General features: G+C 45.6%; 1 protein-coding gene across 1 annotated transcript in view; it reads right to left on the bottom strand.

Annotated features, from left to right (window-relative positions):
- Positions 1 to 24455, bottom strand: part of Ppp2r2b (protein phosphatase 2 regulatory subunit Bbeta) — a 256538-nt gene that overhangs the window by 14805 nt on the left and 217278 nt on the right. Inside the window, exon 8 of the mRNA XM_027927909.2 lies at positions 1536 to 1705. Within this exon, the coding sequence (XP_027783710.1) occupies positions 1536 to 1705 (170 nt within the window). The remainder of the gene's footprint in view (positions 1 to 1535; positions 1706 to 24455) is intronic.

Here is a 24455-nt window from a genome sequence, read left to right as displayed (position 1 = left end):
ACAACCTATGGCTTCAAGGAAACTTTATGGACTTTGCCCCTTCTGAGATAACTGTCTATAGCCCCTGGATGTTATTTCTGGCTGCCCTGGACATTCCTCCACTTTCCCTGGTAGGTCCCATACTGCCCCCACATCACTTAGAAAAACAAAAAGGGAGGAATGTTAGCTGCAGGATAACCCATCCACTCAAACACCCCAGTCTGGTCCTTTATCACCTGTTTCCCTCAAGGCTGAACACTTGACCCCCACCCATCTGGTGCAACAGAAACCCACATCTGACCCCTGCCCCTGAAGGCAGAAGATGACACTACTGTCTGATCCAATCAGATTTTGGCTATAAAAACTCCCTCTTGCCCTCCCTCTCTATTGCAGCAATGCAAAAGAAAGAGATCTTGGTCACTCTCCTTTCACTCATGTGTCCTCCCCTTATAGTTTCTCCTCCCTTCCACAACCAAAATGTTCTTTTGAACATATTGAGCAGTGATGAATTTTTTTCTGCAATTAGATAGTGGTGAGGGTTCTACAACTCTGTGAATGTATTAAAACTCATGGAATCATACACTTGGGAAGGGTGAACGTTGTGATATGTGTCAAGGAAAAAACTGAGTCAAATATCTGTCTAGCATCTACCTATTCTTTTTTAAAAAATCAAATCCAAGACATCTTAAAATAAGATCAGTTGATCTCTGCTTTCACTGTAGCCTTACCTGGAATTGGCTTCTTTAGATCTTCTCTGCCTCAAAGTCTGGTCTTTTTCAGCAAATCCCTTCATCAGTATTTCCACACCATCTACCAGAGCTTAAGCTAAAACCAAAACCCTCTACATAGTGTTCTTGATTCCTCTTCCCTCCCTATTCAAGAAGTAGGATGGCAGGGTGAGAAGTATGCCTATCTACTGTCACCATTATATCCTGTCCTTTAGTCTACACTGTGATAAATACAGTATTCTTTCTTGGGTAAAAACCTTTATGGCTCTCCATTGTACCCATCCCAAAGACAAAACAAGGCAACCTACATTATCAGAGACTACCTGGGGGAGCCCTAACCACCTCCTTCAGGCTCATTTTTCTGATAGTGTGTTCACCTTTCAAGGTGAACAGGCTTTTGTCCATGAGGTCATGATAGTCAAGACTTAGGGTAGGGTCACTTTTTCACCTTTCTTACCTGGCTAGTGCCCCCCACCACTCCTACCACCATTATGTGCTCCTAGGGACCCAGCACTATCCTTTGCATAAGTGCACACTCATTTCCTTGTTCACCACCCAGCTTTACCAGATGGTTACCCATGAGAGCAGGGTCAGGCTGGTTTTGATCACTTTATCTCTACATCCATTCTGTGTTAAGTTTTCAGTCTATATGGATTAATTCTAGCCTGTGTGCACTCTTATTTAAATCCTGTGGCTCCTACAGCCTGTAGCATTTTACCAAAACATGTCACTATGTACTGCCTTTTATTCTTCCGCATTGCAAACCTTTCCAAAGGCTGACTTCAGAGGGACTGCTCTAAGGATCTATGCATGGGTGATGTTCTGTACCTGGTAAGTCTCGATGGGGCGGTTTTCCATGTTGAGATCCCAGACTTTCACAGTCAGATAGTCCCTGGTCATGATATACCTCCCACTGTGGCTGAACTTGACGTCCGAAATTGAAGAGATAATTTCAGAGAAAAACGATCTGTTGCTTGGATCCTCTGGCTCTTCAAAAACTGCAAAAACAAAGCAAACACAATGAATTCAGCATCCTTATCACTGAACTCTAAAGCATCTGGCCAACCAGAAAGTTACCAGACTGGTGTCTGCAGAGCACAAGTAAGTTGCTAACAGGGAGCTGGCAGCTCCTTGGCTGCAGAAAAAGCTGTGGCTGGTTTGTTTTCTCTTGGAAGGATTGGCATGGGACCCGTCTCCTGCACAGACCTGGCACTGACTGTTCTCAAGCTCCAGTATCTGACTCTTTCCCATTTGGTCTCTGGGGGTCACTGCACATACCCAAACCTGGAATCATCTTAGATGCTTAAACATTTGTTAACAGCTTTACTGAGATGAAATTCATATACCATAAAATAAATGCATTTAAAATATACAGTGAGGTTTTTTTTGTTGTTGTTGATTTGAGATGGGGTCTTGCTATGTTGTCCAGGTAGGACTCAAAGATCCTCCTAAGAGGCTGGGATTACAGGTGTGCACCACCATGCCTGGCTAATCCAGGGGGTGTTAGAATCATTATATATTAATGTAACCATCACCACAGTCTGAATTTAGAAAGTCTTCATCACCCCTGATGCCCCCTAATTATCCTCCATCTCCATTACCAGTTACTCCACATTTCCCATTCATTCAGCCCTTAAGCAAACATGAACTTACTTTCTAGTTATTACTCTGAAAATTCCACATAAATAGGATCACAGAATATGTGGTCATTTGTGCCTGGCTTTTTTCACTCCTTGTAATATTTTCATGTCATAGCATATATCTGTACTTTATTCTTTTTTTTTTTAGTATTGTTTTGGTTGTAGTTGGACACAATACCTTTATTCCATTCATTTAGTTCTATGTGGTGCTGAGGATCGAACCCAGTGCCCTGCGTGTGCTAGGCGAGCACTCTACTGCTGAGCCATAATCCCAGCCCCTGTACTTCATTCTTTATATGGCTGGGTTGTATTCCATTGCTTGGTTCTACCATATTTTATTTATTCATTCATCAGTTGATAAACATTTGGGTTGTTTCTACTTTTTAGCTGTTCTGAATAATGATGTATGCAGAATACTTGTGGACATATTTTTATTTGGACATATTTTAATAGCGGGGCTTTGCTGCCTGATTGCCTTGGGCCAAGGTCAGATTGCCATTTACTTGTGTGACCTTGGGCCAGGTCCTTCTCTGAGTATACTTCTATGTAAACTGTGGCTACGCTATCTTCTGTGTGATTTCCAGGATCTTGCTTTTCTTACTAGCTTCAGGTGCTTTCTACTTACAGGATACCGAGTGTGGCTCTATCATGGCATGGAAGCCTCTCCCAAACTGTACCTGTCTTTTTTTTATTTTTAACAACTTGGATTGAGACTGGCTGTACAGAATGTATCTTGACATTTCTATGCATTGCCTGATTATTTCATTGATCCAAGTTCTACTTGATTTATACACCTAGTCTACTACATAGATTTCACTCTAAATGATGTTTTCTCTGAAGCCCTATCATACTTGATTTGGTCATCTATTTAGTATTTGCTCCTGTTCTTTCTTACGATAAAATTATCATGTTTCACATTATTTAACAACTCATGAATTTGTTTTTATTTCTTTACTAGGATGTGAGTCTTGGGCAGGATTTTGATTTCATTTATCTTTGTACCCAGAGTCTTACAAACAATGTTCAATGAACATTTGTTGCTTGATTGGAACCAAACCAAATAAATTAATGAAATCTCTGTCTTCTGGGTACTTAGCATGTATTAGATTTAAACATATAAATTTGCTGGTATTCAATTACTTTTGACCTGCAAAATGGCCCTTACATATGGTTCAACCTAATAAGGGTTTATAACACAATTGTATGCTGAACTGAACACTGGTCAGCGGGTGGCTGGGTTAACTTGGCCTCCAAGGCTTCCTCTTTCCTGCCTGCTCAGTGCACTTTCATAGTCAGTCATCAATTTCTTGAAGAAAGTCCAAGTGTATATAAGTTCCCTTCCAAGCCTTGCTATTAATTTTCACTTTAAGAGAAGAAAGCAACAAACCTGATAATCAGAATTGAACTTGAGAATTAAAAACAAAGCACAACACCACTGAAATAGAAACGCAGGTCTTATTAGAGTCTCCAACCAACTGTCTCCATCAGTGCCCTTATCTCTTAGGCTTTAGTCAAAGATAAGTGAAGGCCCCTGGCTTCTGCTGATATCTCATTCTCAACTATAGGGATAAAAGAATTTTTATCTTAGTTTCAACTCACAGCAATCTCATTAGTAAGTGGGGACTTAATAATCCAAGTAAAACATTAGGAAACGTGAGGCTTGGCAAACGGTGCTCAAGAGTCGGTCAGTTCCAGCTCTTGCCATTTACTGGCTGTGGACATTTACCCTCTTAGCTTCAGTTTTTCCAGCTGCAAAATGGGAGACTGATGTTGGCACACAGCAGGCCCTCAATAAATAAATGCCCGTCACTACTTTCATCGTGAATGTATACTGCTAGTGTTGGCCAATCAGATTCCATTCTTCAAGACTCCTGAGAATTTGGCACTGAGAAGTACAGAGAGAGTCTGAGGGCTATTCAAACGATGGAAATAATACTTACCAAGAGATCCTTATAGTGTTTTTGTTTTTAGTTCAAATTTGCTTTTCAAATTGACAAAATTTTATAAATACATGAAAAATACATGTGTATAAAATTGATATGGGGGCTGGGGTTGTGGCTCAGTGGTAGAGTGCTTGCCTAGCATGTGTAAGGCACTGGGTTTGATTATCAGCACCACATATAAATAAGTAAATAAAATAAAGGATCCATCAACTAAAAAAAAGTTTAAAAAACTGATAGATATATCCTATCTCTTTTCAATTTTCTACCTAAGAATCTGTTTTCCAAATACCTGGAACATCAGGAAGGGTCAGTGTAGCAACATTGTGACGCCTGTAAATGATACCTCACAAGATGGTGGTGAAATGGAAGGAGACAACTTTGGCCAATCAACCAATATCTGTGGTATGCCTGCTTGAAGTTTGGCAGTGGGCAGGAATCGGGTAACATCCCTGCATGGTACTCTGCAGTTCATGATATATGTACACATACTCGAATCTTTTTTTTTTTTTTTGATTTTTGTTTTAGTTGTCCATGGACCTTTATTTATATGTGGTGCTGAGAATTGAACCCAGTGCCTCACACATCCTAGGCAAGTGCTCTACCACTGAGCCACAACCCTAGCCCCATACTCAAGTTTTAATGTCAACTCCATGCATTCATTCAGCAACAGCACTTCAATGTTAGTAATTAGTGTAAATGGGAAGCATATAGTATTCAAGGCCCCATGATTTACATGTTTCATCTCAAATCTTGCAACAACCTCTGAAGTGAGAACAATGAAGGCATAGAGGTTTTGTGTCCTGTCCAGGGACACTCAGCTAGATTGAGGTAGAGCTGGGTTTTGAACTCAGGTCTGACTGACTTCAGTCTTTATTCTTAATCATGATGCCATTGGGCCCATACCAGGTATAAGACCATGCTGAGGGATCATTTACCAGTTTAAGGTGTTGCCTACACAATACAATACATCAAGAACGTACAAATAAAAGATTCGCGGGGTGAATGCATGCCAGGCTATATATAAAATACTAAGGACACAGTAATGAACCAGACACATCAAGTCCTACCCTTAGGGAGCTCACAAACATTAGAAATCACCCAAATTTAGCTACAGTTGGAAATAAGTGAAATTTGTGTTTCCAGAGGGGAATAAAGGTGCTGGGGAGCCGTCTAGTGGGTGTAAATAGAACATTTGTGTGTGTGTTCCATGAAATTTACTTCTCATGCCCACTCCAGTGTCTGAGATTCTGGAAATCTGTCGAACATGTGGTGCAACGACATCTCATGGCTCAGTGATAGAACCTGAGACAAATCAGTGGGCACTGCTGAAGACCCCCGGCATTAGAGATCCTGCTGCCCTATGGCATTTCCAACTGGCTTCCAGAAGATGAAGACATGTAAGAAGAAAGCAATTGTGGGGGAGACAGGACAAACTTTTACTTTCTTTGTAAAAGGAAATGGTCTTGATGAGAACCTGATAGCTCAGACCTAGTCAATGCCAATATGTCAGGTTGTCCAACAGGGGGGACAGATCTGAGATGTTAATGACAGTAACAAGGACTGCTGCTACTATTTCTTGCCAATAAGTTTTTGCCTCTGCCCACCTGCCTATCACATTGCGTCCACAACTACGCCTTGGTTGATACACCTTTCTACTCAAATAGTCAAACTGGAATCCCTTGGGTCCTACATGCACTTTGGGCATCCCCACTTTTATGCCACTACTTGGCTGCACCTTTGCCCATCCTGGGATACTCAAAAGAACATCAGATTGGGTCAGGGATGCTGATTCAGGATAGGCACAAATCAGCTGGCTCTTAATACCTATCATTCATTGTGGCCAATGGTATCAGTTTGTTCAACACTGGTAGGTATTATTTCTCTTTTTTTTTTTTTTTTAATTGGTCTAATCAGCCAACTCAGCTGGTCGGTACAGAGCCAGGAATTTGAACTCCTTCTGCTTCTGTTACAGTTAAAGCCTCGTCCCAGGGTTTCATAAACTGACTTCCAGACCACTCACGTATAATCGAATCAAGCATTATTGAAGCACACTAGAGGCGACTGACCAGAACATAAAGCTGTTCCCCTGATCAGCCCCAAACAATTGCAAGGGCGCTCCTTATAAGCCTGAAAACTGCAAAAGGGATGTTCGGGGTCTAGCCAATGCTAGCAAGCTAGGTTACAGGTTTGTTCAATACTGGTAGGTATTATTTCTCTCTTTTTACAGAAGCGGGAGAGTGCAGTCAAGTGGCGGGAAGCCTAACCAATCACAGTTAGCCCAGTCACCCAGTTACAGAAACAGAGCCCTGTTACCCTAGTTACAGAAATAATGTCCCAATAGGTAGTTCTGTGTTCTTAAAGGTTTCTATAGCAAAAGGAAAAGAACATCTTGCCCCAGTCATGACCCTTCTACTTGGCATAGTTGTTTTACAGAATGAAGTCACAAAACAAAATGGAGTCACATTTGCTTTTACTATCACACTTCCAGCTTATATTCTTATCCTCTGTCCTACTGTCTCCCACTTGAGTCACTTTAGGCCACTGTCAACTCTCTGGTCTGTTTCCTTTTCTGAAAGATGAAGGAGTCAGGGTTGCCTGCCAGGTCCCTCCAGGCTCTTAGGTATCAAAAATCTATGAAATTCCAGTGCTCTTCCCTTTCCCTTATCCCAAGCCCCATTAGTCTAGGGTAGGTTTTCCAAAGTGACTTCAGCAGAGTGCTCAACCCATGACTTGCCAGCTGTTCAGATTCCAAGGCCAAATGTTCCTGGGAAACCCCTATCAAGTTCTGGGGTGGACATAACAGTTGGCCTGTTATTGGGGGCAGCGTAGGATTTTAAGCAACACACCTGGCCAGCCTATCCCACCGCGTCTGTCCAGTTTTGGCAACCAAACATGTCTGCAGATATTGCCAAATGTCCCCCGGAGGGTATGACTGCTCCTAGTTGGGAACCACTGATTTGATCCTATTTCAAAACCTTACTGTTCATCTCCCCGTGTGGCCAATCACTTGCACAGAGTTCCTCAAAAATCTACTTTGGGGTTTTCCTTTGAAATCCTACAGGCTGTCTTCTGTGCCTGCTGCAGGTAGTATTTGGTGTTCTAACACGTATTGATGTAAACACACCTCCATGGAGCGCTAAGTATCTTATGTGAGCCCACGAAAAGGCTCAGATGACTGGAACAATTAATAAGGTCCCAGAATCTGGAGAAAATCTTAAATTCACAAATAAGACAGAAGAGCTAAGAAGAAAAGGGGCAACTTGAGAGAAACCTAAAGCTAAAACTACATTCATTCCAGAGGGGACAACAGCAGAAAGGAAGCATATGGTGGGCTGACTCAGGATCAGGGGACAGGGGAGATACACTAGTAACCACAGGTACCAGGTCCTTCTGTGGACCTCACACTTGCCACACTGCCCAGGGACTGGGTGGGGCCAGGCGGGGACCAAGTCCTTACTGCTGATTCTGATGTCTTCCTCATCCTGGTTCCACTTACTGTGATGGGAAGGGTGCAGCGGTCCCCAGCTCAGAAGGCCTGGGTGGAACTCCCAGCCCCTTTGCTGATAAGCTATGAAGCCTTAACAAGCAGCCTGACTCCTCCCTAATTCCATTTTCCTGATCTGTAAAATGGAGATGATAATAGTACCTGCTTTCCAGGGTGGACGTGAGGACAGAGGAGAGCTTTCATTTTGCAGCACTGAGCAAAATGTGAGTCCCCCAAACAATAGGGATGCTGCAGCACGGCACAAGCACGCTGCTGGAGGCAGGTCTGGCCAGCAAACAGTCCAAAGGCCTGCAGGGTTTTTCCAGATGGGTCAGATAAGAGCTCCCAGTCATGGTATTGATCTCTAGGTCTTCGGTCTGGGCCTTCTCTAATACAGATGTGATAGGTTGTCACTTGCCTATCACTTGAGCAACACCCTCCTGGGCATACGTGGCTCTCATTTCCATGCTACTACCACCCTGATTTTGGCGACTTGGGCATTGAGAAGCGGAAAAAAAAAAAAAAAAAAAAAAAGAGGCCATGGGGATGTGCAGGTCTGTTCATGAGAAAACAGGAGCAGACTCAGAATCGTGCACAGGGTTGTAAAGTGCTCACTTCTGCTGACGTCTCTTCTACGGAGCAGCACAGCTGGCCTGCGTTTCCTTTTGGAGAGATGGCTGACAATTTCCCCATAATGGGGACAGAACTGGCAATTTTCCTACACTGTGAGGCAGATGGCAATTTTCCTTCAGAGATATGCAGGCAACAGTTTTGCCCCTGGAGAGAAAAGGCTCTCCGATTGAGATGCAGCCAGTAATTTTGACTATACAGAAGACACAGCCAATAATTTCGCCCAATGAGAGAAACGGCCAACAATTTTCCCACGGAGGGTAAGAAGTCCCTGGACTGACAAAGCTTTGGCCTTTGTCCAGCTGAGGCCAGGGAGAGGAGTTTCGGATTTAATTAGTGGCTACTGTACTACCATGGGCCTGCTGACAGAGTCTCCAGACATGGACCAGAGACTAGGAATTGAGATCGCTTTTCATCTACCCTTCCTTCCTTCATTCCACAAACAACTGCCTGACAGTGAACGTCACATCAACATGCCACATAGACTGGTAGAAAGGGAGAAGTGAGTCTAGAATACAGTACCTTGCCTCAGTCCCCAACTTTTATACAGATGGTTTAAAAAGACTTCTGCTTATAATATTTTCCTTTATAAATATGTCTCTTAATAACCAAAGTTAAAAAAGAGTCAAAATCTTTTTTTTCTCACATTGGGGGAAAAAAAAAGAGAGCACAATTTCAGAGGGTGGGGGAGAAGGAAGGGGTGTGATTAAGAGTGACTTAAGAAACCGAAGCTTAAATGATCAACAAGCACCAGACAGATCACAGGTTAGTAAACAGTGTGGGATCCGAGGGTCATTTGGTCTCTGCTGTGAAAATTTGACTCTTTGTAGCCTAAAAGCATCACAGACAACACAGAAGCAGATAAACTCTAAGGCTCAGTTCATGGACGCCAAACATTGTTTCAATTTTTTTTAACGTGTCAAGAAATAGGACTCTTTTTTCCCCCAACCCCTTAGAAATGTAAAAACATTGTTCATTAGAGCAGTACAGAAACAGGTGGTGAGCCAGGTATGGCTGTAGGTCAGAGTTTGCTGACCCCTGATGATGGCGTCTAGAGATGGGAGGTGTGCATCCTATGCTAGGCAGGAGAGTTAGCATGTGTAAATACTCAAGGTGATAAATGCATTTTTTGATGGACAGTGGGAGTCTAAGATAGATTACATAGAACAATGGAATCATTGGTTAGTAAGATGCAAACTGCTTTCCTAAACATGTCTCTCAGGCTGGTGCAAGAGACGTTAATGGACTTAAGTGTCAGACATATTGGGGCTAGGACCTGGGCAGTATTATATACAGGCTGGAGTATCTGTTAGTTTTTCTTACTCTCCCTAAATATTTAGCTTTATTATTATTATTATTATTATTATTATGATGGATTGAGCCTAGTTTGGTTTACCGTGAGCCACATTCCCAGTCCTTTTTATCTTTTGAAACAAGGTCTAAGTTGCTGAGGCTGGCCTCGAACTTGGAATCCTCCTGCTCAGCCTCCCAGGTTGTTGGGATTATGTGTGTGTGTCACCATACCTGGATAGCTTTGTTATCTTTAAAATATACATCATTGCCCACTTTGCATGGTTAAAAAAGATAAAAGCAAATAAGACACCTAGTACATGATCAGAAGTCAGTAAGCACTAGTGTCACGCAGTGTCAGCAGACATTGAGGACTGGTGGGTGTAAGGCACTTTGACAAGTTCAGGGGTTATAGTGAGAAGGGTCCTTCTTATTTATCATGGCTGGAAGGTTCTTTCAACTTGCCTAGCAAGAAAACTTTCTCCTTTCCCCTATGACAGGAATGCCACCCACTCCTCAGAAGTCCACATCCTGATCCTGTGAATACGCTTTGTTGCGTGACAAGGAGGAATTGGGAATTAAGGTTGCTACTCAGTTGAGTTTAAGGGGAGATGATGCTAGACTATCTGGGTGGACTCACCCAGATAGTGACAAAGGTCCTTATAACTGGAAGAGAGAGGCAGGAAGGTCAGTGTCAGAGGAACCCAATGTGAGAATCACAGGGTTCTGTGATTCAATGACCACAGACTGGCCATTGCTGGTTTTGAAGCTGGAAGAGGGCTGTGAGCCAAGGGATGCAGGCAGCTTTTAGAAGCTAGAAAAGGCAAGGAAACATTCTCCCCCAGAACTTCTAAAAAGGAACCCAGCCCTGGGGACATCCTGGCTTTGGTCCAGTGAGACCCATGTCAGGCTTCTCAGTTCTAGAAACTATAAGATTAAAAAAAAAAAAAAGTGTGTTTCTAAGTCACTGAGCTCAGTAAGTCTGTGGTGGTTTGTCACAGCAGCACTAAGAGATTAGTATCCCCCTCCCCCTATTGTCCACAAAGGGAGGGGACAGAGTTTTTGAGATCTCCCTCAACACTGAAGAGCTGCTTTTATATTCCTGGGTCCCTGTGCAACTCTCTGTCCCTGAAGTATCCTCTGTTTCAGCCCCTGACTGTCCACAGCTGGCCAGGGAAGGCAGGACAGAATGCCTGCTTCTGGGTGTGGGCTTCCAAGAGAGCCGGCAAGTCATCCCAGCATAGCTACTCTCTCCTCCGAATTCATGGTGCTGCTGCTGTGCCCACAGCTGCAGAGCAAGCCCACCCACTCCGAGAAAAGGAGCATTTAGTAGAACTTGAGAATCTGTACCATACCGCCATGTGCTGGGTGAACTTCCCCACGCACCGCCACCCTCCTGCTCAGACACCTACAGTAACTCCCCTATGCCGGTAGCCAACGTTCCCACCCCCTGGGCCTGGCACTCAGGGCCGTTCCCATCAGGCCCTGGTTTATTCCCTGCGGTAATGGTGGGTGACCCTGGTGCATTTCCACATGCCACAGTCAACCCTGCCCATCCCTTCTCTGTCACTCTGGCTCCTATTCCACATGTAGGGCTCACCACCTTTTCTAGCAAGCCTTCCTGAACCATCTCAGTCCTCTGTATCCTTTGTCCCCTCTTACTGATAAACTTAACCACCCTCCAAACTTCCTGTTATTAAAAAAAAAAAAAAACAAACCAAACCCATTTGTTCAAAATGAACTAAGAAATCCCAATCCATAAAAAAGGCTTCAAGGAAAACATCCATGCCCTGTCAGGCACTGTTCAGAGTTAAGAATTCTCTCTGTTTTAAAGGTGAGGAAACAGAGGCTTGGAGAGCCTAGGACCCAAAGTCTTGCAGTCTGAGAGCACAACCAGGGAAAAGCTCTGAGAGGTTAGAACTTTCTCACGAACGAGCCTCAGCTGGACTCTCTGATCTGAAGAGGGGGAAGTGAGAACCTGTGTTTGGCTTCCCGTTGGCCTGTCAATCTAAAGGCAGAATTTGGGCTAACATCCACCGACAAGTCCATTAATTAATTGTGGGCCTGTTTGCCCTCCTTGGGTGAGGAAGAATCATTTATTAGCCAAGTGGTGCTGGTGCCTTTTTGAGAACTGTCATTCTGGAAGGCTATTGATTGAAGGAAGTCTCTGAGCACATTCTCTCTTGTAGGCAGCGATAAAGGGAGGCACTTCCACAGTCCAGGCAAGAGGGTGAGCTGGCAGTGGGCGTCTCCACAGGAGCCTAATGAAGAAATCTGGGAGCAGGGAGGCTGATTTACAAGGGCTCACACTGGATCTTGGACTTCATTAGATCCTGTCCCTGTGCAGTGGGTGAGTGGTACAGGATCCATGGGTCTCATGCCTTCACGTGTCCCTGTGGCCCATGGTCTCCAGGAGTAGGACGGCAGTGGCCCACTCCACCCCTCACAGACTCAGGGTTTCCCTCCTTCCTCCCTCTCACACTTTCTCATAATTTGTTCCCAACAGGAAGCTTAGTGCAGCTGCTCCAAGAGAAGCCTGAGCTCCCTGGGGAGCTTCTGCCCAGGTGGAAGAGTCCACGAGCGAGGGGCCGTTATTAGGGGTGATTGCTGGGAAGCTGGTTGCCATGGCACCGCAGAGGCTAGGGCTGCACGCCCAAGCTGTCCCCGTTTTCCAGGCTGTATACATAATTACTGCAATAAGCAGCGGCACACGGAGAAGGGCAGAGGAGCGGCTCCCTGCTGATGGCGATCTCGCAGGGCAAGGTGAGAAGTTCACTAGGAGTAGGGCGGTTAGTCCATCTTGGCCTGGACTGATTTTCTGCATGGAGAGGGACCCGAGTGGGAGCTGGGCACTACACTGTCTTCTCATGGAGCCACTGTGAGCCCTCTGTGCTCCCAGCTCTGGTTTTCTACAGGGATACACTGTTCCAAATCCACTGACAGTCGGACCTGTCTTAAAGCATCCTGCGGTGTGCACACCTGGAGAACTAACACTGAATACTGAATCGCTGCAAGACTGTGTGGGAGTAGAGCGAGGAATAGTCCCTTGCACAGTGCCAGGCACTGCGCTAAACCCCTCATGCAGCCATCTGCACTTGGTCATGGGCTAAGAAGAGGCCCTAGGATGTGAATCCATGTGACATCATTCTTCTCCACTATTAGAAACGATGACCCTCTTAGCTTGCTGCTGATAACAGAACCTTTGAAGGCATGGTCCCAGAAAATTGACCTTGGATGGGTCCAAGTCTTCAACCTCAGATATGGGTTTCATTCTCTCTGTTCTTGGTGGCCACAGAGAATTAATGAGAGTGGCATTGTCTGTTTGCAGAGTTGACACAATACACTGGGGGCAATGTGCAAAATACTCACCAAATTTGTTGACCACCTACCTACTCCCTCCTGGCTTTAATTTGCTCTTCTTGGCCCCAATTTTCTCGTCTCTGAGTTCACAGACTAATAAATCCTGAATGTGTACTGTGGACCAGGCAGCATCTCACTGAAACCCCATGACAACCCACCAATCCAGACTCCTATGGTCCCCATTTCCAAGAGGCAGATATTTAGGCTGAGAGATGTTAAGTGGAAGAAATCAAGTCCAAGTTCCCACCTGGGTTTGTTTGACCCTAGAACCAACACTTATTCACCATTATGGTATATGGCCTTCTCAGTTCTCACATAAGCCAAGTTTCCACACCACAGGAAGCTCACAAATGCCTACTGCTGACCTTCATGATTTACCCTCACCAACCTCAACAGTATCTCAAAGCCACCTACTGCCAATACTAGTCCAGCAGGACTTGAAATTGTCTAATGGATAAAATCCTTCCCCATCATCTATACTCTGCTTGATGGTATTCGCTCCCTTCCCAACACCTCTTGAGATCCTTTCTGGTCAGTTGAGTTGGAAACCATCATTCACTTCTCAGGACTCAGCTAGGTTCTCAAGTTCTGGTCAAGACACACAAGTCACAGTACAGAGCCCCATATAATAGGGTGATGTTACCCTTAAGTGGCTTATTATATATAATTCAACATCAAATAATATACTATTAACTGGAATCTATTATACCATAAAAGTTTCAGGAAATCATCTAGGAGATAAAACTGAGATGATTCTGAGTTTTCACGTGTTTGCCTATGAATCGGGAAAAGTGTATAGGTGATGTTTTCATTTTACATACTTGGTTTAAGAATCACAGCACTAGTGCTGGGCTCCTGCCTGTAATTCCAGCAGATCGGGAAGCAGAGGCAGGAGGATCACGAGTTCAAAGGCAGCCTCAGCAACAGCGAGGCGCTAAGCAACTCAGTGAGACCCTGTCTGTAAATAAAATAAAAAATAGGGCTGGGGATGTGGCTCAGTGGTCAAGTGCCCCAGAGTTCAATCCCTGCTGCCAAAAAAAAAAAAATCATAGCACTATTATATTTCTGAAACAATGGCATGTTTTATCTGATTTAGGTCTTGTGTCCTTCATTCAAGGAATTGGTAAATATGATCTCGTGTCCACTATATGCCAGGCCAGTACTGTTTCAGGAACTCTAATGCTACTGAATAACTTCACCACGGTAAGCACCCATGCACTGGGGTAACACTAGTTTGTAATTCTGTGGCTCTACAATGACACAAATACAGAAGAGTCTTACTAAACAGAGACTAAATATTGCAGTGCATCCAAACCTCTGGGAACATAACAGGAAATGCTGAAGATGAGGACATTTGACTTGACTGTTCAACTGTTTCACAGTATGATCAGCACAAATATTTTAGCATTTTCTCTGACACTGGGAATCATTTCACATTTTTTTTTTTTGTACCAGGGATTGAACACAGGGGTGCTTAACCACTGAGCTACATCCCCAGACCATTTTTATTTTTTATTTTGAGACTGGGTCTTGCTGAGTTACTTAAGGCCTTACCAAGTTGCTGAGACTGTCTTTGAACTCGTGATCCTCCTGCTTCCCAAGTGCTGGGATTACAGGTGTGCACCACCGTGCCTGCCTTCACATGAATTTAAAATGAACTTTCTTTTAGAAACCCTTCCTGATTTCTCCTCCTCTTGGCCCAGTATGGTAAGTACAGCACGGCAGTCATGGTGTACTTTCCATCACTGTGCTCAGCACAATACCTTGTTATTGACCGACTCTTTCCTCTGTTGGATGCCACAGTCTCCCATTTCCTAAGTGCAATGGTCCCATTTTTCTCATGCAACTCCCCTGTGACCACTTCATTGCATTACAGAGATTTTCAAATGACATCAAAATTTCAAGATGTACTAGCTGACCCCAGGATTAAGGGTGCCCATATGTGAGATAAATCCTATTTAAATCCTTATGTTCAGGTTACAGATATAAGAGAAGATAAAAGCAAGTGTCATTAGGAGCATCCCCTGCCCTCGGCTGCCTCTGTCTGTGTGGGGTGGCCTCAGGAGGCCAGCAGGTGCTCTGAGTAATTCAGCAGATAAAGGGACTTGGCTGCTGGGCCTGAAAGCTGCTGGAGTGGACAGCGGATCTTGCAATTCAGTTATGGATGCCACCTCCGGAGCTGTCAAATAGAGTTATGTGAATGGCACTGGGGGCTTGAATTAGCAGATAAACGTGGGTCAATTGCACATGTGAGAGAGGCCCCCTTCCCTTCTCATCAAAAGGTGTCACGTGAGCACGGAGTGAGTGTATGAGTGTGTGTGTGTGTGGGGGGTGGTGGGGCTTTCATTATAAAGTAAGAAATATACCCAGGCTCTGTCACTGTTTTAGACAATCTGAGACTTGATTTCCTCAGTGGCTAAACACCCCCTCCCCCCCACACACACTCCGTGTGTGTGTGTGTGTGTGGGGGGGGGGTGGTTATATATATCACATTTTCTTTATCCATTCATCTGTTGAAGGATACCTAGTTTAGCTATTTTGAATTAAGATGCTATGAATATCGATGTGGCCATGTCACTAGAGTATGCTGATTTTAAGTCCTTTGGGTATAGACCAAAGAGTGGGATAACTGAGTCAATTGGTGGTTCCATTTTGGGGAATCTCCATTTTGCTTTCCAGAGTGGCTGCACCAATTTGTAATCCCACCAGGAAATTCTAACATGAATTTTCAGTCCTTAAAATTCATGAATTTCTTCTTCAAATTGTTCTTTCATCTTTGCCAAATCAATCAAAGGCTCCTTCCTGGAGGCATGTGCTCGGGCCCCAAACTGGGAATTATCCTTGGTTCTTTACCTCACCCTCCACATGCAGTTTTTAAACTGCACTCAAAGCTGGGCCTAGATCCATCCTGTTCACCCCTTCCACTGTCTCATTTCTAGGGATTTATCATTCTTCTCCCAGCATCCATTCTTCCTCCTCAAGCTTAAACAGAGTGACATATTTGAAAGGATTGATCCCTCTACTCCTTTACACAGCCCTCTATGTTTCCCCTGTACTCCTCACCATTGCTTTGAGGGCTATTGCTTGCCTCAGTACCAAGTCATCTGCACAGAGTACAGTGTGACTGGCCTGGGGTTGGGCAAGGGTTGGCCCTGAATGAAGCTCCTCATGCAAGCTGGGCTCTGGCCTGCCCCTCCTGCTGCGCCCTCACACAACACCAAGCTGGCTCTGCTGGCCGACCTTTCCTGACCTTCAAGCTGTCCAGATTCAGAGTCCCTGCATCTGCAGTCTTCCTAGGGAACGTGCCTCCACTGAAACCTGAAGAATCTCTGGCAGAATAATGGCTCCCAGAGACGTCCACATCCTTCCAGGACAGAGAGAAATTAAGATGTGGATGGGATTGTGATTGCTAGTGATCTGATCTTAAAAGAATATTCTGTATTTCCTGGGTGGGCCTCATGTAATCAAAGGGCCCTTAAAAGTGGAAGAGGGAGGCAGGAGACAGGTCAGAGGGACGGCACAAAAGAAGGACTCATCTTGCTGTTGCTGCTTTGAAGATGGAGGAAGGTCACTGACCCAGGGAAGTTGGAAAACCCAAACAGAACCTCCCCTATAGTCTCCAGAAGGGAGGACAGCTTGATTTTAGCCAGTCAGACCCATGTTGGACTCCTGCCCCTCAGAATTGCAAGACAACAGGTGTGTGTTGTTTTAAGCCACCAACTTTGTGTTAATGTGTTACAGAAGTCACAGGAAACTAATAGAGGAGGAGCTGAACTTCCTGGTTTTGCTTCTGGCAGGAAGGAATGGGCCATCTTAAGATCTATCCCGTGTTGGCCAGAGCCCTTTCTGGGGACAATGCCTCATAGGAAGCCCCTCTTTTCTGGTTCTCCTGAAACGCAAATTCAGGATGCTCACTGGTGCCTGTGACTGCTTTGTCAGTGACGGCTTGTCATGGACCATGCTGACAGGTAAGCTGGCCTTGAGCGATGTCCCAAGGCCAGAGCCACCCATAACCTCACAGCCAACCTCTGCCCTTGTGTCTCAGGAACTGCAGCCGTGTGCATGTGCCAAGTTCAGCCTGCCCTGAGTCCCATCTGAGACCCCAAGTGGAGCAAGGGCAGGGTCTGGGAAGACGTCAACTGCTAATGAATGACACTTGCCTCCAAAATTAACAAGGCTTCTAGTTCTTAGGAAAATCCACTCAACTGGAGTCACCAGGATGAATAATTGACAGAACTGGTTAAATTAATCAAAAATGGAAATGAAGATAAAGAAGGGGGAAGGGATTCTATTTTTGTCATGGCTTGAGCTTTGCCTGCTCTGTTGTTAAGCTTGAATAGGGTGGAGAACCTTCAGATATTGGGCGTGTGTGTGCGAGAGAGAGAGAGAGAGAGAGAGAGAGAGAGAGAGAGAGAGAGAGAGAGAGAGAGATAGAGATCGAGATCTCCATAAAGCAAGATTTTAGAGAGAGAGAGAGAGAGAGAGAGAGAGAGAGAGAGAGAGAATGAATCTCTATAAAGCAAGATTTTGTTTGGCTTTTCTCCAGGGTCGGGGGTGTGTTTGTGTGTGTTTGTGATGTTGTCATCAGACAAAAGCATTTTAATAAAGGGCCTTGTCTTTTTAACCCAACCATGCTCCCCTGCAATAAACACTGTTAATTATGCCCCAGATCGATACTGAACCCCTTTCGGAACCTGTGCCAACCCTCGCAGGCTTTCAGATGCACTGCAGCTGCAGCCTCAGCTGATGTCTTTGGACACATTCCATCGGAGACCCAGGGAATGAGCCGCAGGTTTATGAAGGGATCTAGTGGCTCACAGAATCAGGGTTTGGCAGTTAAATTTGGAGACGAGGTGAGAGTGAGAATGGATCTCACGTTCTGCGCAAAAGCTGTGTTAATGCTGCGACTGGGCGTGGTCAGGCTGGGGGGGATCCAGTTGATGGGGATTATAAATTGAAGGCCCTGAAATTATCTTGCTGGATGTTTTAAAAAGATTCTGCTCTTTCTCCTGCCAAATACCAGGAGAGTAATGGATTCTTCTCCTGGAAGCAGAAAGATGTGGGTCTGAATCCTGGCTCCTGCACTGTGGCCTGGGCCAAGTTTCTTCCCCTCTCTGTGCCTGGCCAGGGCTCCTGCTTTTTCTAAACACACCCTGTTTCCTAAGTGACACCACTTTATCCTCATGGTCTTAAATACCATGATATGCTCTTGACTCCTCAATTGAACTTCCAGCCTAGATTTACCCCCTAACTTCCAAACTTATGTATCAGAACTTTCTAATTGGATGAATCATGGCTGTCTCAATCTGGAAACATCCTAAGGAGAACACTTGGTCTTTCTATGCCAAATCTGTTCCTTCCCTCGTCTCCTTATGTCCCCCAACCTAAGACTGACCTCAGATTCCTCCCTTCCTAGTGCTTCTCCATGTCCAATCTTCAGCAAGTCCTCACAGCCTTACCTTGTGAATCAAATCCGCCCCTCGCACAGCTCCACTGTCCCCTACCTGATCACAGTCACTACCATTTCTCCTCCAGGCTGTGGAAAGAGCCTCCTAATTGGTCTCCCAGCTTCCGGGTTTTCTGTTCTTCATCCCTACTTTTTGTTTTTCAGTACTGGCTAATATGTGACTTGGTGATATACTCTTACAGGATCCCCTCATTCACCAAAATGTCAAGTAGCGCATCACAGGATTCACCTCCCGGCTTTAAGCTGCGCCTGGCTTCCCATCTCCCTTAGAATGAAACTGGGGGCTATGCCTCGGCCCACAGAGGCTCTAGCACCACCCCCTTTTGTGCACTCTCTCCACCTGCCTGTCCCCACCCATGGATCTTTGTTCCATTTGAACACAGGAAGTCGTTCCTGTGTTAGGACCGTCACACTTAGTAGCTTGCTCTCTGAATCTTTCCGATAATTCAGGTCTCAATTCAAAACCTTTCCCCCTTCTACCCTCTGACAACAGCTCCGGCCAGGAGCTGATTTTCTTATATCTTCAACGACTGCCTGAAATTACGTGTACAAGTGAATATATTTGTTCTCCTCCCTCCCCCACAGAATGGAAGCTCCTTGAAGGCAGGACCCCGTGGGTGGTTCAGTACGTCTTGAGTTGAAAAAGTGACTCCCACTGTGCTTGGCCTGGGAAGCTCTTCCTGCTGAAGAGCCACAGGCCTGCATCACACCCAGCTTTGTCTCTGCTCTCTGATGGCCATAGTGTATCATTCTCCCTGTTATCAGGTTGGGCAGGTTGTGAACAATCACACTATATACCTCATAAGGCTGGTATGAGGATTAAATGAGCTCAACGTGTGTGTGTTTGGCTTGCTTCCTGCATTTGGTGAAATATCAGTCAAGCTTGCTGTGATTATGGCTGTGAATGTTGCTGCTGCTCCTGGTTTCACCCTCAATTGACACGTGGTAGGAAAGGGAGACATCATTCCAGCCACAACTCACACCACGCTTACACGTCAGGTGCTAGCCCAAGGCTTCAGGAGTGTTATTGTGTTTAATTCTTACAAGCACCTTATAAGGTAAGTACTGCCACTAGTTGTTTTTGCAGGTGAGTAAACTGAGGCACAAAAAGTTAATTCACCTGTTCAAGATCTCCTATGTGGGCGTTAGACAGAGGCTGAGAGTAGACACCACTTTGGTTTTCCTCCTCTGCTGTGGCCCAGTCTCTGAATTCACTCACTATTGCCCTTTAGTTCAGTGGAAGGAGACAAAGGAAGCACCAATGTCCTAGGCTGTGGGTAGGAGGCACACAGCACTGGGATTGTCCTCCCTGTGACGGAGACAGGTGCTGCAGGGGTGTGCAGGGAGTGATGACCTTTCCTGATGACTCTACTGCAGAGCTAAGGCACTAGGTGGGGCTCTCCTGGTGTCCACCAACTCTCTCCAAATTACACAAGTGAAACTACAACCTTGCAGGGCATCTGGGACACGGAGACGCTGTCCATATTTCATAGCCTTTGACTTCATTCCTTCCACCTAGTCCCTGACGTCTTTATCCACCTCCACACACTTCCTGCAGGGGGCATCTGTAAGTGCACCCTGGTGGAACATCTATCATAAGCAAGTGCCACTTGTTCTCTTCTTAAACTGTGTCCTCAGTTCCTTTGCAAGGATGTCTCTTCAAGGTACCCATTTTTCTCTTCCAAGTCCCTTTATGCATTTACCTGCTTCTTGTCTGTTGTGCTGCTAAAACAAACTCCACCCATTAAGGACCCTCCTCACTCAGGGGCAACTTTGGAGTAGGGAACAGACTTCAGGGTTTCCCATAGAATCTAGAGGCAATAAAAATCCTCTTTGTTCTGACAAACTTTCAGCACCATGGAAAGCACCAGCTATCCTCCTCCTGAATCACGCAGCCCTCGGGGAACTGGAGAGACCCAAGGTATGAGTTCCTATCACCCCTGTCCTTTGGTCCTCTGTCTAGTTTCCCTATTGCCCTTAACAAGAGCCACACTCAGTGTGACAGCCTGTGTCCACATTTCTTGCCACTATTAAAACCTGGAGAAAGCCTTGGCACCCTGCAGCGAGGGAACCCGAGCAGATCCTGCAGTCAGCTCCAAGGCTGGAGTGTGTGATCAATTCCCTGTCTTTCCTTCTCTCACAGGTTGAACTGTGCCTCACCCCAATTCATAAGTTGAAGTCCTCGTTACCTCCAGGACCTTAGAATAGAGTTTTTGGAGAAATGTCCTTAAAAGTGGGAATTAAAATGAGGTTATTATGGTGGGTCCCAATCCAGTATGACTGGTATTCTTAACAAGAAAGGCAATTTCAACTCAGGCATTCAGAGGATATCTGTAAAGATATCGGGGTGTTTGGGGCTGGGGTTGTGCTCAGCAGTAGCGCACTTACATAGCATGTGCAAGGTGCTGGGTTTGATCCTCAGCACCACATAAAGATAAATAAATAAAACAAAGGTATAAAAAAAGATATCAAGGTGGGAGGGCGGGAGTAGGGGAAGACAGCCCTTTATAAGCCAAGGAGCGAGGCCCTTCTCTTCAGTCCTTAGAAAGAACTACCCTGCTGACCTTATTGAGAACTGTGAGACAATGCACTTTTGTTGCTTAAGGCAACAAGTCTGTGGCACTTTGTTATAGCAGCCCTGGTAAACTAATACACCTTCCTTCATCTGTCTTGCACCATCTGCCTGCCTTTTTACCACAGATGTTCTGTGAAGCCCAATTCCACATTAGGCACACTGCTAAGTGAGCCATGGGAAAAAAGCATTCCTGGCAGAAGAAGGGCCTGTGCAAAGGGCCTGAGGCAGGAAAAGGGCTAAGTGTACTGGAGGTGTAATAAGCAAGCCAGTGTTCCCAGGCTACAAATGAATTGAGATTGGAGAGGTGGGCAGGAACCAGATTCATGGGAATTCAAGATATAAGTTTGCTTTCATTTTTTATGTTGTCATTCATCACATCTGGCCAGTTCCTTCACCCCACCTCCAGTGCTCACACATGGGAAGGGAAAAGCTTGACTGGCTGGGGGCGGCTGCCATCAGTACCCCATTGTTTCAGGCATCTCAAACTGCAAACGCAGCCCTGTCACTACCACCAGAAGCAGTAGAAAAAAAAAATAGAAAATAGGCGAGGGAGAGAAGGAATCACCCCTTCCAACCCCTGCTGTGTGTGCAGAGAGGGGGACATATGGAAATTAATATATGCAGCTCTGATGACACGGTTTCCCCCAGTATTCTGATTAAACGCCGACGGTTATTAAATACCCTCCTTCTCAGAGCTCATCTCCGAAAGCCAATGTTGCTGAACTCTGATGAACTGTCTCGGTTCGCGCACCTCGGCTGCAGCGCGGCCCACCGTCGGCTGGTGTTTGAGGAGGATGGAGAAAATCAATATGAAATGTCAGGCGAGAGGTCAGATTGAAGTTGTTTTCCCAGCTGGCAGGAGCTGGGGGCTGCGGCGGCAGCAAAACAAAGGGAGATCTGCAGCGAAGGAGAAGGCCGGCACTTTGGAAGAGTCAGGGGGAAAATGAATTTCGTTTGCTTCTTAATTAGATTAGCAGGCTCCTGGCTGGCAATTCAGGGCTCTGCTGCTGTGTGCGTGGGGTGTGGGGAGCAAGGGCTTGGCAGAGGCCTGCAGGCCACTGGCTAGCTCTTGGGTTTCCCCTGGGGACCGTCCTTTGCTTGGGGGGCCCAGGATGGAGGCAGGAGCAGGTCCTGGGGTGTGTCCTGATAGGACTCTTGCTTCCAGGAGCCTGGATGGCTCCTCCCAGTTCTTTCCCCACATCCTGGTCTTTGGATCTCAGCTCAGCAGTGGATGCCTGTGCAGACTTATCACACCCCCTAGGAGCACCGCCTGCTTCTCTTTCCTGCCCCTTACTACAGTTGCGATGCCATATTCTGGTGATTCTCTAAAGAATGGGTCTTTATTCCTCAGACAGGGTGGTTCATTTTATGTGTCAATCAAACGGAGCCCAGGTCTTTGGTTGGACTGTCAGGGTGTCTCCGTAAGGGTGCTCTGGATAACTATGACATTTAAATTAATAGAGTGAGTAAAGCAATTGCCCTCCCTAACATGGATGGACCTCAGTCAGCACAAGGCTGTAATGGAATACAGAGGCTGATTTCCTGCAATTAAGAGGGAAGCCTCTGCTGACTGCCCTGGAGCCAGGACACCTTCACCCCTGCTTTGGACCTAAACTGAAACTCTGGCTTCTCCTGGGTCTTCACCCTGATGGTCTCTTGGGTGTAATTCCACCACTGGCTCTGAGTCTTCACCTTGCTGACTGCACATCTTGGGATTTGCCTTTTTTCCTAATCAAGTGAGCCAATCCTTATAAATCTCTTTACACACACACACACACACACACACACACACTCTCTCTCTCTCTCTCTCTCTCTCTCTCACCTGCCCTTTTGGTCCTATTTCTCTGGAGAATCTTGACTAAGTTAGTGGGCTCTTGAAGAGAAGAAACAACCTCTATTTTTGCTCATCATTGTGTCTCCAGAGTCTGATACAGTAACTGGCATATAGTAAGTGCTCAACAAATATTAAATAAGTGAACAATGGGCTTCACATGTCTGGCAAAAGGGAAGCAGTTCCAAGCACCTTACAACTGCAGACCTGGAACAGGGGGTTCAGGAGGGATAATTGTGATATACTGACCCCAGCAGAGGTCTAGGAACTTACACCTATGACGACATCTACCTCTTGTGCACGAGCAGCCCTGTGACGCCATCCTTTAGTGCTTGTACTTTCACTTGAGGACCCTGGGGTTCAGAAGGATGAATACCTTGTCTGAGGTCCAACCCACATGACGTAACACAATTGAACTCCTGCTGTCAAGCACTCTTGTTTGTTCCCCAAATTTTCTAAGGTCTGATCCTTTTTCCATCTTGAGCTCACTGTTTGTCAAGCACACTGCTCAGTTTATTCCCTAATATTTGGAATTTGCACAATCCTTCTGACCCCAATGTCTGGGCTAATGTCTGACTTGCTAGGCTGCAAGGACACCAAGCCATCCTGTGCCCTATCTGGTATCTCTCCAGGTCAGCGGCCCTTCCAGTCCAGTCCTGCCTTCAGTTACCAGAGAGAAGCTGCCTCTGTGGTCATCTCATGTCACCTTCCACTCAGTGTGTCCCAAACTGACCCCTAATGTCTCACCATCTCCAGTGCAGCTTCCCATTAGTCCTGGTTCTCATGTGGCATTTATGGGAACTGTAGGCACACAGTTGTTTATTGACCAAGTATTTACTGACTACCTATTTATGGGCCAAGCATTGGCAATGTGATATTAGCCAGGCAGATTCAGTTCTTGTCCTCAGACAGGTTACTCTCTGGAGGGGAATGACATTGAGCCACTGATGTCACATCCATGTGTGATGAGAGCCAGCCTCTGACATCACTTGCAGCACACACAGGTATTTTAAGAGATGTTCCTTTATCCCTTCCCTTTCTTTCAATTTCCATAGCTACTGTGCTGGTATAGGTTAGGGATTTGCCTTGATTGAAACTAAAGCAAACCCTACCAACTCTCCTACTTTTTCTTCCCAATACTGTGAATTTGTAGTTTTCCATAAAACATGAATTCAATGAACTCTGCTTTCAGCTAAATGATCTCAAATCACTCCCCACATAACAGGATCTGTGCTCACACTGGCACGCATGTCTGTATCCTTGGGGTCAAAGAGGCAGTAGGGCGTGGGGGATGCACCAGGAGTACAGGAAGCCACAGGATAAATACTGCATTTTTCAGACACCAATTTTGCTTGAAATTTAAAGGTAGGTGGATTATTAAATTGAAAATATTTTTTTTTTTTTTTGGCGGGGGTAGATACCAGGGATTGAACTCAGGGGCACCCAGCCACTGAGCTGCACCCCCCAGCCCTGTTTTGTATTTTATTTAGAGACAGGGTCTCACTGAGTTGCTTAGTGCCCTTGCTTT

Source organism: Marmota flaviventris, chromosome 5, assembly GCF_047511675.1.
Source record: "Marmota flaviventris isolate mMarFla1 chromosome 5, mMarFla1.hap1, whole genome shotgun sequence".
Classification (NCBI taxonomy): Eukaryota; Metazoa; Chordata; class Mammalia; order Rodentia; family Sciuridae; genus Marmota; species Marmota flaviventris.
Note: the sequence above shows the minus strand (reverse complement) of the source record. Positions and strands in the feature narration are given on the sequence as shown.